The 13981-nt window shown below is 36.8% G+C and overlaps 1 protein-coding gene across 1 annotated transcript in view; it reads right to left on the bottom strand.

Moving 5' to 3' along the window:
- pik3r3b (phosphoinositide-3-kinase, regulatory subunit 3b (gamma)) overlaps positions 1-13981 on the bottom strand; it is a 177732-nt gene that overhangs the window by 80575 nt on the left and 83176 nt on the right. The window contains exons 5-6 of the mRNA XM_059570962.1: positions 7448-7579; positions 1896-2097 (exon numbers count right to left, since the gene is read on the bottom strand). Coding sequence (XP_059426945.1) covers positions 1896-2097; positions 7448-7579 — 334 coding nt within the window. The remainder of the gene's footprint in view (positions 1-1895; positions 2098-7447; positions 7580-13981) is intronic.

The raw sequence follows: 13981 nt of genomic DNA on the forward strand, positions 1-13981 counted from the left end.
TTCTGCTCCACTTTAATTAAACTAAAGGAATAAAGATAGGCTTCGACATATGTTCCACTGAGTTTTCTGCTGAAACAAAGAACATGCATGCACATGCAAGTACGAATGTGAGCATGTGTACGCCGTCGGTCCTTTGCATTGAACTACCCCCCACACCAACCCCACTGCAAGAGCAACCACAAAATTGAACATGATAATATGTATACACACACACACGCACACATATATATACAGTGTCCTCCATAAGTATTGGAACAGTAAAGACAAAATTGCTTTCTCTGCTGAGTGACGGAGCACGGCACTTTTAGAGTTCATCCCACTATTTGATGTGAGCATAAGTGTTGGAACAGTTTAATTTAAGGCAGATGTAAAAGATTAAAAGCTAATATTTAGTTGCAGATCCCTTGCATGCAATCAGAGCAGTGAGTCTGCAACCCATAGACATCACCAGACTCTTGATCTTATGCTTTGAAATGCTTCTCCACAGCCTTTAATGCAGCCAATTCCAAATGTTGCTTGTTTTGGGGAGTTTCTGTCTTTAGTCTCCTCTACAGCTGCTGAAATTATTGTTCAATCGGATTTAAATCTGGAGATTGATTTGGGCAATCTAAGACTTTACATTTCTTTGCCCTGATAAGGTCCTTGACTGAACTGGCAGGGTGTTTTGGGTCACTGTCCTGATCCAATATGAAGTGCTTTCTAATGAGTTTGGTGGCATTTTCCTAAATATTGGTAGCAAAGATGATTTTGTACCTTTACAAATGCATTTTGCTACTGCCATCATACATAAAGTCATCATTAAAATGAAGAGGTCCTGTTCTAGAGACAGCCATGCATGCCCATGCCATGACACCACCTCTAACAAGCTTTACAGATGAGGTTGTATGCTTAGGATCATTTGCAGTTCCCTTTTTCTCCACACTTTTGCTTTCCAATCACTTAGATAAAGGTTAATCTTTGTCTCATCGGTCCATCAACTCAGTTCCAAAACTCTACTGGCTCACATTTGTGAAGGATCTTGCCTTTCTATTTTTGGTGCTGATCAGAGGTTTGCGTCTTGCTGTGTAGCTTCTGTAATTTTGTGTCAAATTGTCCTGTGGACTGTAGATTGACAGAGCATCACCCCAGCTTTCTGGAGGTTGTTGGTGATTTTACAGACATGTATTTTAGGGTTCATTTTCACAGCTTTTATGATTTGAATGTCATCAACTACTGTTGTTTTTCTCAGCCGATCAGGGTCGTCGTTGGTTGCTGATGTCGCCGGTAGTTTCCAAACTCTTGATTTCCCAATGCCTTTTGTTTTTCCTATAGTTTTAATTCGCTTCCTCTTTTCTTTTAGCATCCAAATTGCTTGCTTTTAATATCTGAAGAATTAATGCAACAGGACACAGCTGACCACTTAGAAAAACCTGTGAGACAAATGTTCCAATAAATATGCTCACATCAGATAGGGAGATGAAACTAAAAGTGCTGATCTTCTTAGCTGGTAAAACATCTGTGTTGAATCACCCAATAATAAAATGTGACATTCTGTAGTCTCATAGTCTCATATTCATCTTTTAATAATATTTACAGATTTCTTGACTCCACAGCAAACAGTTTTGTCTTTACTATTCCAATACTTATGGAGGACACTGAAGACTGGATTTATGGCTGTTTTTACATGACAGGAATAAATAAGATTAAAAAATAAAATTACATTAAAAGAGAAACAGTTATTTTAATTTGTAGTACTTTTACACAATATTTCTGTTTACTGCATTTTTGATCAAATAAATACAGGCTTGGTAAGTATAAAATATGTCAAAAACCTTAAAAACTTCCTGGCCACATTCTAAATGGTAATGTAGCTTGAAGACTGTAGATTTCAGTTGACAACAATTTATTTACAATACCTGAAGTGGTTGTTTTTGAAGATGGCCTCGCTGTAGGCCAGAGCCAGAAGCCTGGGGCTTGCCTGAGCTGCTCCCCCACTTTGGGCCACCTTACTTAGGTGTTGGGTCAGATGAACCAGGAGCTGATGGTTAGCCTGAGGGACACTGGGAGAGTCAAGGATTCCTTTCAGCTGCTGTCCACACTCCTCCATGCCTTGGGTTTCTAAAAGAGACAGAGAGAGACTGTTGGCAACACAAAAACAGAAACAGCTTCAAGCCCTTATTGACTATCTTGAAGCCAATGAAGTGAAATGGGAGCAGACAGAGAATTATAAACATACAAAAACAAATTGGACACTGGAATGAATCTTTTATTAGTTATGAAAATATATGTGGTTTGAATGTTAAAATTAAATCTAAATAGAATGCCCTCTCTTGCACATACTTTTAAATGGCTGCCAATGGATAAGATGCATTTAGCAGCTGGATGATGCTGTAGCATCTACCAGCAGGGACTAAAAGCCAAACATCTACCCTGTGGTTCTAATAATATAGATGTAACACATCTGAACTTAGACAGCAGCATTGAATATTTGGGCACATTACAAAACCCATGACCTGGGACTGGAAAGTCAGCTCAGCAGGAGTTAAAATGCTAGCCTAAAATTGCCCTCGAGTCCATTGTCTATGAGCACCCACAAGGACAATGCAGTTATTGCGACAGCTTCCAACATATTGAAGAGCTCCTTTGAGATGGGGTTTCCCACACCAAAAAGGCCAGCATCTGCGATTCAGGCTTTTTTAAGTTAAAGTGTACCCTGGTGGCACAGCTAAGATATGAGCATTTCATCCCTAAATCCCCTACACACAATGAATATTTGTCTTCATCAGCCAGAGGAACACAGATACCGTCAGGATATCAATGCGGGACATCATCCAGTCTGGAAAGTACAGAACGAGGGGGAATTCACCAAGCATGAACTGCTGATACCGCTGTTTATTCACTATGTACGCCTGGTTATAACTCTTGTCACCTTCATTTAAGGGAATTAACAGTCACTGTGATTATTAAAAAAAATAAAAATACACAAACACCTCTTTAAAAAAAATCTACATGCAATGTTCTAGGACGTCAAAAATTAAGGAATTTAATTCATACAGACATAATACATACAATGTCGATATATATATTAGAACATATGTTTAAATAAATAACAAATTAATTTAATTCATTTAGAAATTGGATAAATGCAATGTCTGCAATTATTCTATGCAAATAAATGATTCATATTAAATAGCTACAATAAATGTATAATATAATATATAAATAATGCAGTATATGTTTAAATAAATAAATAAATACATAACAAAAATCAAGGTCTTATAAATACAATTAAAAAATATTATATTTATGAGACCTCAAACGTAAGCCAAATGTAGACATTTTTATATTATATTACACTATATTATATTATATTACTTTATATATATATATATATATATATATATATATATATATATATATATAAACAGTTATTAATCTTTTTGTTTTTGTGTTGGTTGTTGAAAATTAAAAAAAAGTGTCATGCAACAAATCAAAGCTAGTGAAAAATAATATTTTAATAAATTAGTTGTAAAGTAATCTTTCTTCATCATTTGATAAAATGTTTAACACGTACACATTATTTTCTAATTTCCCTTTAATTTTTGTTCATTTGAATTTTACTAATAGTCATAATTCAGTGACAATTGTGTCAGCTTGCTAACAGGCCAGCCCTGCAATACACTCAGTAAATCTTACCTGCCACAACACTTTCAATGTAAGTAAAGAATACTGCCTAAAAGTCCCCCTCACACCACACCCCCCCACCAAAAGTGCTAAGCAGTCAAAGGTTATGAGCAGTGGGTGGCAGCGGGCCGAATGATGAATGTCTGACAATCTGCTGATCAGAAAACAGGTCACTACTTTGACCTTGGCCTGAGACTCACTGACCACTGATACAAGAGGGTTTCTATCTATAAGTTATATGCATACACTCAGTAATACATGCATAGACACACACACAGACACCCATGCCCCCAGTCTGGAGCCGGAGAGTCCCACCAACCGCTGCCTCCTGGAGATTACTGATAGAGACTGACCCCTGTTCAATAAAGGCCAGCGTCATAGGCTGCAGGCCACGGCTGGGAACTTGGCCGAGTCCATCTGGACTCAGCACGACACAACCAGGGGAAGGGGAGCCCTGCAGACGGCCAATCACATTCCTGGAAGAGGGCATACTGGCTGCTGGCCAGCCAGATGGGCACCAATGCTCAAGGCATGAGAGTTACCACTGAGTAATGCTCTTAAAATGAGACTTAGACACTCAATGGGACTCAAAACTTGTAAAATACTACCAGAACTACCAGAAAACTTTTAGCACTTTTCTTCCACTAAATAAAATTGTCATGCTTTGGGAAGCAATACATTTTCAAGTCGAGTTGTGTTAGATTAAAGCTTGAAATTAATTTGATTGTTGTACCCTTAAGTCATGCATCATAAAACCCCAGGAGTTTTGGATAACATGATATTAAAAAAAATGATTTAATAGTTTGAATTGGTGTTTTGATTAAATTAAGCATATCAAACAAAAGCATGCTTGATTTCACAATTAAATGGATTTTATCCAGGGAAGGGGGAGGTAGAGTTTGGCATTGTTAAAAGGGTTATATGATGTTGCTAAAAAGAACATTATTTTGTATATTTGGTGTAATGGAACATGCTTATGCGGTTTAAGGTTCAAATAACACATTATTTCCACATACAGTACATTATTGTTGCTCCTCTATGCCCCACCTTTGTGAAACGCGTCATTTTTACAAAGCTCATCATTCTGAAAAGTGAGGTGTGCTCTGATTGGCCAGCTATCCAGTGCATTGTGACAGGCCGAATGCCTCAAGTGTGTGAAGGAAATGTTATGCCCCTTGCCATACTGTGATGTGTCTCCCAGTCAGAACAACGGTGGGATGAGACAAAAATAATAAAACCCATTAAAAACGAGCCATTTGTTGCATCCAGTGGGGAAATAATTATGGACTATAATGACTTATACTGCATTGCATCAGGCCACATAAACATAAATCCATGTCTGCATTTGTGATTGGAGAAATGATAAACAACAAGCGCTACTCTACACTACTCAAAACTCATGTTTGAATCATCAGTGGCAAATCCTTTAAATATGTAAACGTACTTACAGACTGTGAGTCAGAACAGCCTGCATTGTAGTCTCCTCTCCTCCAGGATCAGGAAACAGTCCTTTATAAAGGACTTTACCATTGGTGTTGTAAATACAACTTAACCACTGATTTCTAGTTGTGTCCTCTTTTGGAAGACCAAACAAAGTATTTTTGCTTTCACAATGAAACAGTGTCTCCACAACATGGCACCGGCGGCAACAGTGCGAATCAAAGTTACGCCTTCTTTCTTTGTGTGACCCAATATAAAATGTATTATAACCCCAAGTACATTGCCTTGATTTTTGTTCACTGCATCACAAAACTATATTATATATATTAGTTATAGAATATATATTATACTATATATATATTAGTTCCATCCTTTGAAGATAGAAGGTAATATTTCATTTTTTTGCAGTTCGTTTAAGTTACTGTACCAGTGCCAGCAGAACTGAGGTTGGAAAATGAAGAAAATGAAATTATTTTGTATAAGCCAATCAATCAAGTATGTTCCTATTGCATGAATGAAACTAGTTAAACTGCATTTAGACTTGCCACTCTATGGGAAAAATCATGCAAATCAATCAAGACAATGAATAAGTATATTGCAAATTGAAGATATAAACTATCAACAATATGTTTAGTCAAAAAGAAGATGATGCCTTGAAATCCTAAAATTGAAAGTAAATCAATCAATCAATCAATCAATCAATCATAAAACTGCCAAAATTGATCCTAGGCTGGCAGTGGCAACACACTAAACGATTTTCAAATTTTCAAACCGATTTTAAAACCATGGGAGACCACAGACATTGAAGACAGTTTCAACCGATTTTTAGCCTTATAATCCTCTGAACACGCACACTAGATGATTTGACCAGACTGCGAGATCCCACACTTGTTGACTGCAGGAACGATTTCACGGAGACTCGTAAGATCGAACATGATTAGAGAAGGAAAACAAATGGAGAACAATCGACGTTGTCAACTAGATCTCTCTTCTGTTTCACAATGTAAAACTAAGTATAAAAAAGAAAATGGTGATGTTCTTTCTCAGTACTCTGCATTTGTGACATGTTTTTGAAAGAAAGCCAGGTTTCAGCTACAGAATTATGCAAAATCTGGTAGGTGACGCTTGCTTGCTCTCATTGTATATCACGTCAAAGGCATATTTTATATTTACGATTTGAGTTCAGGAACGCTCTGTCTCGATCAGAAGCAGTTAAATAATCGCAATGACACCAAACAATAGAGGATTTTTGGGACAAATTAATTTGCGACAAACTGTGAATCGGGCCACACACCCTGATCTTTCAGTGGTGCAAATCGGGCTAATCAGCCTTAAAATCCTCTAGTGTGTGGCCAGCCTTAGTATGTATTTTTGTCATTTTCAGCAACAATTTATAAATGCCTTCAAAACAAGATACATTTAGCTGAGATTTGAAAATATATTACATACAAAGTTCATGCCTAAAACATTTTAAATTCACTATGACGAAATGTTGTCAGTAAGTTATGAAAAATACATTTATTTCAAAAATATAATAAAACAGCCTCTTTTTTGTATCTGAAGCAAATTTTTTTTGCATCTTATCCTTAAATACTATTTAACCAGTATATTTAAGGATACAAGTCGCCTTAAGACCGCAATAATTTTCAAGCATCAGAAACAGGATGCGGCAATACTCAGCGCGGGACCTTACATAATTCTGTTTGTCCTTACAAAGTCAGGCAACACTTATGAGCAACCAGGCATGTCTAAAAGATGGGGCAGACTCTGTGTATGCTTGTTTCATTTTCAGTGGGTGTAATGCAGAGCGAGGTCAGAGAGATGGTGTGAACCTACCCTCCGGCATAGTAGCGCCCCCACTAATACACACACACACACACACTCACATTTTCTCTGCCTCTTTCTATTACACTCCTTTTGTTCTCGGCCTCTCTCAAGCCTCTTTCTGCCCACTGAACATTTTTAAGTATTTATATGTTGAAGAGGACAAACGCACCCACCTATTTTAGTTTTAGCATTTTAACTAAGGAGAATTTAAACCTTTAAATTCTGACATAATTTACATGCTCATATGTAGTTTCAAGTCTTTATGACTTGTTTGAAGAATTGTACTGGAATGTAATTAAAAACAATGGAGACTGAGGCTTTCAAGCTTCAAAGATGATTAAAAAGCTTCAATGGGTATCATAATAGTGATATCTTTCATTATTCAGCAAAATGTACTTCCATCATACATTTACTGTACCTTTATATAGACATTTGCTAAGTTAAAAGTTCATGAGAGATTTGACATTATGACTCCAATTTAAGTTCACTGACTTCTGAGCTCCAGAGGGCAGCTTACCCTGAGCAGTGTAGACCAGCTCACTGTACACTACAGCTGGGATGAGCAGGCAGGGCAAGTCCTGGATGTAACTCTTAAGTGTATCAGCCAATGTACACAATTCATATTGCTCAAAGTCCACCGCTGCTGGGTCTGAGGGAGAAAGAGAAGAGAGGAGCGAGAATGGTTAATTATAGACACATACAGTGCTTTCTCTATTATTTACCCTTCCAAACCATGTGCCCTTGGTGAAACCCTACAGCGATTCACTTACAGTGGTGGTCAGATCCCTTGACCATGTCTGCCCCCTCTGGGGACAATGATCCAGTCACAAGCTTAACAAAGAGAGTGAATTTGAGTGGAAGTCTCCCGGTCAATAACTCAAAGCCTTGGATAATGACAGCTTGGTAGACGGCAATTATACAGTAGTAATTTTAAAAGGCCCTTCATTGTGCTAAAATTATAATAGCATATTGATGTATTGGAAAGGTGTAAAAGGCATTGACCGATCTCTCACATATTTCAGATCACAACTTTTTCATTTATGCTTTAAGTATAACTGGAGATGTATAAATACTTTTTACTGTACAATCCACAATGCCTGCAGAATGTTGGACAGTGAAAACTAGTTTTTAGGAAGTGAATAATGTAGGAAAACATGTAGACAAACAGAAGCGTGTGAGTAATTTTGACACATTTATTGCACGTTTTGGACATCTGGGTCCGTATTTTTAAAGATTCAAAGAATCCTCTCAGAGAGCTCCTAATTTAGCTTTGTGGTGCTTTGACATTTCTGCGAATTGTTGGAAATGTTGGTGTGTCTCAAATAAGATTGGTCACAAACATGATCCCTGCACGATCTAATGTGTAGCGTCTTGTTAACTCACTGTCATGCATTGTGTGCAACATATTTCTTCTACCTCTTCATATTTCAGAAACTCTTAAGCCTCTTAAAAGTCCTCATCTGTACTACTAACAATTTTGGACCTTAAGACCTCTTTTAAGGGTTAAGATGCTTTCTGAATTACTTTTTATCTTTTCTTTAATTTTAAGAAGAGAAACACACACATTTATAAGATTTTTTATTTTATTTTATTTTTTTGTTACTAAGAGCAGCATTTAGCACTAAATTTTTTTTACGAATACGCCCCTGGATAGAAACTACACTGTAAATCTCAAGTTGCTGAGACTTCAGCTTAAAAAACTCATTCATGAATCATTCATGATCCATCTCTCTCCTTTCTGTACTTAAAGGAAGTAAATGGGTAGTGTAGGTAAAATAAGGACAGTCTTTTAACAAGAAAAAAAAAGATTTTTACAAGATCTGTTGAAAAAATATATGCATAACCAGATCATGTTACACAGTTTTTGTTTCATTCATGTTATTTATCGGTGCTTAATTTTTAAATTAATGGCTGCATTCATAGTTTGCTTGGGTTCAATAATAATAATAATAATAAAAATACTAGTAATTATTATTAATAATACATATTTTAGGATAGGAGAGTTTAGGATATTGTTGTGTAATGGTATTCACATTAGTTACACATTCTGACTAGCAAGTTCAAGTCTACCTGAAAATGTAAGTTGTTATATTCATAAATAATTTAATTAACTGGTATTCAGCACTGGGTTATTTGAATACATTAAAAAATTAAAATAAATAAATAGACATCATTGCCAGTTATAATGAGATTAACACTGGAGTTGGCCAGCTGTAAACCAACAGGAAAGCTCTGAAACAGAAAGAGGTCAAGTATCATTTGAAAACCATTCACCTCCCCTCACCTCCAACATTCTATGCCATTTTAATATAAGAAAAGTGACTGACCCCCACAGCTAAATTGTAATGGCATTGATTGCCCCTCTGACTAATTGTAAAATAAAGTTTCCCTGTGATCAGGTTCTAGTGAAATCAAAAACCTATTAAGCTTTTCTAATGACCTTCACTCTCCAAATGTGATTAGTTTGTTGACTTGCCGTTATGCTTGCATTCAATGCAAATCTTCAAGATATTCTTGGTATTCCAGATGAACCAGATAAGTAATACAAACTGCTTAGGAGGGCAAACAATGGCAGAAAGTGAAACAATAAATAGATCATAAATTACCCATTAAGCCCATATCATTTAAAAATACGTTTTTAAATATCAAAAAATAAATGGAATATTATATTATGAGTCTTTTTCATGAGCGTATTTTGGTGTAGTATGGAGTAAGGATAGTGTATTAAAATTTTTAACTTAAATTTAAACAATTAAGAATAAACTAAAATTAGGACAGAAAAACAAAGAAGAAATATTTAAGATTTTGCAGTGGTGAAGTAGAATCGGAAATCTTGAAAGACCTCCATACAACACTTTAGGGCTTTTTAGTTTTAGTTAAACTTAAAGGGATACTCCACCCCAAAATGATATTTTTGACATTAATAACATACCCCCCCATGTTGTACCAAACACGAAAAAGCTTTGTTTGTCTTCGGAACACAATCTAAAATATTATGGATGAAAACCGGGAAGCTTCTGCCATCAGAGGTTCAACCATAACGTTATGAAGCAAGAAGAAAACAAAAATAACGACTTTATATAACAATTTGTCTTCTCTGTCTCTCCCTACATCCCCGTAGCGCCATTTTGGAGAATATGAGCTGGACGCAGGCTGCTTACAGTCTTCTGTGTCATCCGCGCCACAAAGATAAATTTTTTACATGTATTTATGCATTGATCTGAAAGAAAACAGCACATCCTTGTGGTGTGGCTGACACAGAAGAGCGTTAGCAGCCTGCGTCCAGCTCATATTTTCCAAAATGGTGCTACGGTGATGTTGGGAGAGACAGAGAAGACAAATTATTGAATAAAGTCATTATTTTAGTTTTCTTCTTATACCAAAGGTATTCTCATCGAGTCATAATAGTACAGATGAATCACTGATGGCAGATAGACTATTCTGACATTGCTTTTCATACTTTTCTGGACCTTGACAGTGTATTTTACTTGGCAGTCTTTGGGACAGTCACAACCCTCCCAGTTTACATCCAAAATATCTTAAATTGTGTTCTGAAGATGAATGAAGCTTTTACGAGTTTGGAACGACATGGGGGTAAGTGATTAATGTCAAACATTTTTTAAGGGTCAGGACCCAAGGCCAAAAGACAATGGCCCAACTAGGGTTTGTATACATAGAAGAACAATAGAAAATCAGTGCAGTGTAAAGCAAAACATGTTCTTTGTGGACGGACTCTAAGAGCTTTGGAACTCTAATACAAATATACCAACAGAATTTTCAAAAGACTGTCTTAACCATTTGTCTCGCCATCATGTTGATTACACTTCTGAAAATGTGCAATTTATCACACCTCTACAGACATAGTATTCTTCTACATTAAACTCACGTGGCTAACAAAGTGTGGTGAGCTAATATAAGGCTAGATTAGTGCAGGGATTTTCCATAACCCAACTCCCCCTCTATCACAGAGGAACAGTCATGCGAGAAACTACCACCTATTGATTACAGTTTCTCAATGAATCCCATTTACTGGTCGCAATGTCCATCCTGAGCTTCCACATGTATTTCTTATTTTTCTAATCACCCTCCCAGTGGATGCCCATCTGCCGATCTTTAATTTCTTGCCTGCCAGTGGCCCATATTGATTGTTTCCCCATGCTTGGCTTGATCCATATATTGTTGGAGTGTGCTTTTAAATGCCCAGCTTGTAAAGTGTCTAATCCACTACAAACAGATTTGTTTAGGTCATCAAGAAGCTTTTGCCCCATCCCTATCCCTCCACCATCCCTTATGTTCATCCATTTACATGCCTATCAATTAAACTCATTGTCAAATTTAGCCCTCCGATCTGTCTAGCCTAAAACTATTGACCCACCAGGCTTTTGTTTATTGTGCCTGGCACCGTCTGTTGGCCACTGGGACACATTATCAGATGTGATTATTTGGGGCTTTACCCCACTCTCCACAGTGACCCTATAGTACCTGCTTAAAATGTGTGAAGAGACTTCACATGGCGAAGGACCAAAAGGTTGTGATAATAGCCTGAAACCCTTCAGACTGGATTTAGAGGTTAGTGCTGTAAGTTAAAAGCATTGAAACGAGTCATCACCATGATCCTTTGGGTAAAGGTCACCACCGGCTCTGGATAAAGCTGCCTCAGCTGGTCATTATCTGCTGTTAAAATTTTACAGATGGCTTAGTCCCTGTGGAAGCGCTGACCTACAAAATCTTGCATAGGCTGTGGAGGAAAATAAAGGTGTAAATTATATTGGTTCAAAACCATGAATTTGACGTCATACGTTTGTATTAAATTGTGTTGGAAATGTAACCTTCTGGCCTTGCTGGGAGCAAGACTAATTATATATAAAAATATTTCTGTGCAAAAAAACTGTGAAAGGAAGAGAAATGGAAAGATGGACATAACATCAAAACTGTTTTTTGAAAGTAAATTGTGGTAAATTTGCGGACACATTTCTAAAGATGTTTTTGACATATTTTATACACAATAAAAAGGAATAAATATTTGAAAAGCCTTAAAAACTTCTAATAAATAAATAAATATGCAAATAATACAAATTTGTTAACAAAAATTACTGCATCATGTAGATCACTTAAAAATATTGCATTCAGCAATCAGAAATTGCCACTTGGTAAATTTGAGATCCGTTCAAGCTGGTCTATTGAAGGAGAACAAGGGGGACAAAGGAAAATGTCAAATGATCTAATTATTTTCAGTGAAGTTTTCACATCAAATCTTATAATGAAGATTAAAGCTAATGGAATGGTACTGATAAAATGGTCCGAAAAACGTGGATAGGTGAGACAGTGGTGCCTGTTCTGCCTAAGGGAATTAGATTCACCATAATTCCATTTGCCACATTATCTCATCTTTCACTCAGCTGCGCCATGCAGGGAACCCAGCTCGCTCACAATGGTAAAAGCTGTGACTGTGTTACATAAAAAAGGAACAGTTGTCAAAAAGCCATGGGCCTCTAAATCAAAAAGCACCAAGTACATTAACTCTATGGAGAATAGAGATGGAATTAGTGTGTGTTTGCTCTGTAGATCTTAACAATTCCTTTTAGTCAGGGGAAGGAAATATATTTTTATTTATATTTCCGCTTTATATTAGCCAGTTGTTCGGCCTGTTCTAAGTAACACTGAGATGTCTGCTGACATTCATTTGAGAGATTGCAGTTTGCAAATCTGATTGAGTTTGGCAAGGACACGGAACTAGCTCAAGGTTCTAAAGCTACTTACAATATTATATTTTAAAAAGATAGCCCATGTCTTTAAATATACTGTACCTCAGACTTTGTCAGTTTTATTTCATAGCTATAGTTATAACACAAAACTCAGTAAGTAGCTTTAGCTCAAGTAAGTTTTACGTTGATACGATTTGCTTGGGTTTGGAGAGTGAAACAATGGAAAATGGAAAAATTATTTTTTATAAACTTATTTCATAACCATAACTTACTGTAATGGCTGTTTATTGGCCTACCCAGTAATATTTGTAATAATATTTCAATGACTTCTATAAAGATACCTTGAGCTTGGAAAAGGAAAAACATAAATAAAACTTAATAACACTGAATGTGTGGCTTCACTGCCTTACATCTGAGAGAAACAAGGTTTTCAGAGAAAGTAATCAGATTTCTCACAGTGGGAAACACGGTCGGTGTGCGTATGCATGCAGAATGTTTGACTCAGCGCCGCATTGTGATTTTGTGTTTGAAGCTCCCACACCGTGACAGAAATGGATCTTGGATTTTTCCCTTTTACTTTTTCTCCCCACTTGACTCACTTGCATTTTCACCCGCACATCAAAGTGTTTCCTGCATGGCTTAGACGCCATGCTGTGATCTCCTCATATGAACCAACATTTTTAAAACTGTGATCATGAATACCAAAAAGCAGTTCACTCTGCTATACTATCCATTTCCATTTTAGTGATCCAGACAGGATTTAGTTTAAGAAACCAAATTAAAATGCATTCTGTGTAACACAAAAGATGTTTTGTTCATATGTTCATACTATGAATATCAATGGGGTCCAGTGTTGTTTGGACCCCAGCAATCTTCAGGATTCTTAGGAGCTCCTTCAACACTTTTAAGCATTTTTAAATTACATTCCACAGTCAACACCCACCCCCACCCCCCATTTCAATGCACAAAATTCAAAAATAGTCCACCGATGGGGTTACTAATAATACACTCTCAGAAGTAATAACTCTCATTCCCTTATGATATTCATGACACTTTTCCAGAATTACACACGCTTGGTGCCAGTCTGGAGTGGAAAAGTATGAAACAGCATACCTGACCCTGTCCAAGACACTCACACCCTGTCAAAGCATTCTGTGGGTCAATCCACCAATTCATGCTCTACTAAGCCTACTTTAACCCTTAGTATTGCTCTTTGGTCCATGTTCCGTGTTTACCCAGCACTACCCTTGAGCCCTCGCTTCAATTTCTCTGTCGCCTCCTCTATCTTCCTGTCACCAGCCACCCTCTGAAGCAACACAAGAGTCCCAGAGGCTTTTGTTTATGAT

The sequence above is a fragment of the Carassius carassius genome, chromosome 17 (genome assembly GCF_963082965.1).
Source record: "Carassius carassius chromosome 17, fCarCar2.1, whole genome shotgun sequence".
NCBI lineage: Eukaryota > Metazoa > Chordata > Actinopteri > Cypriniformes > Cyprinidae > Carassius > Carassius carassius.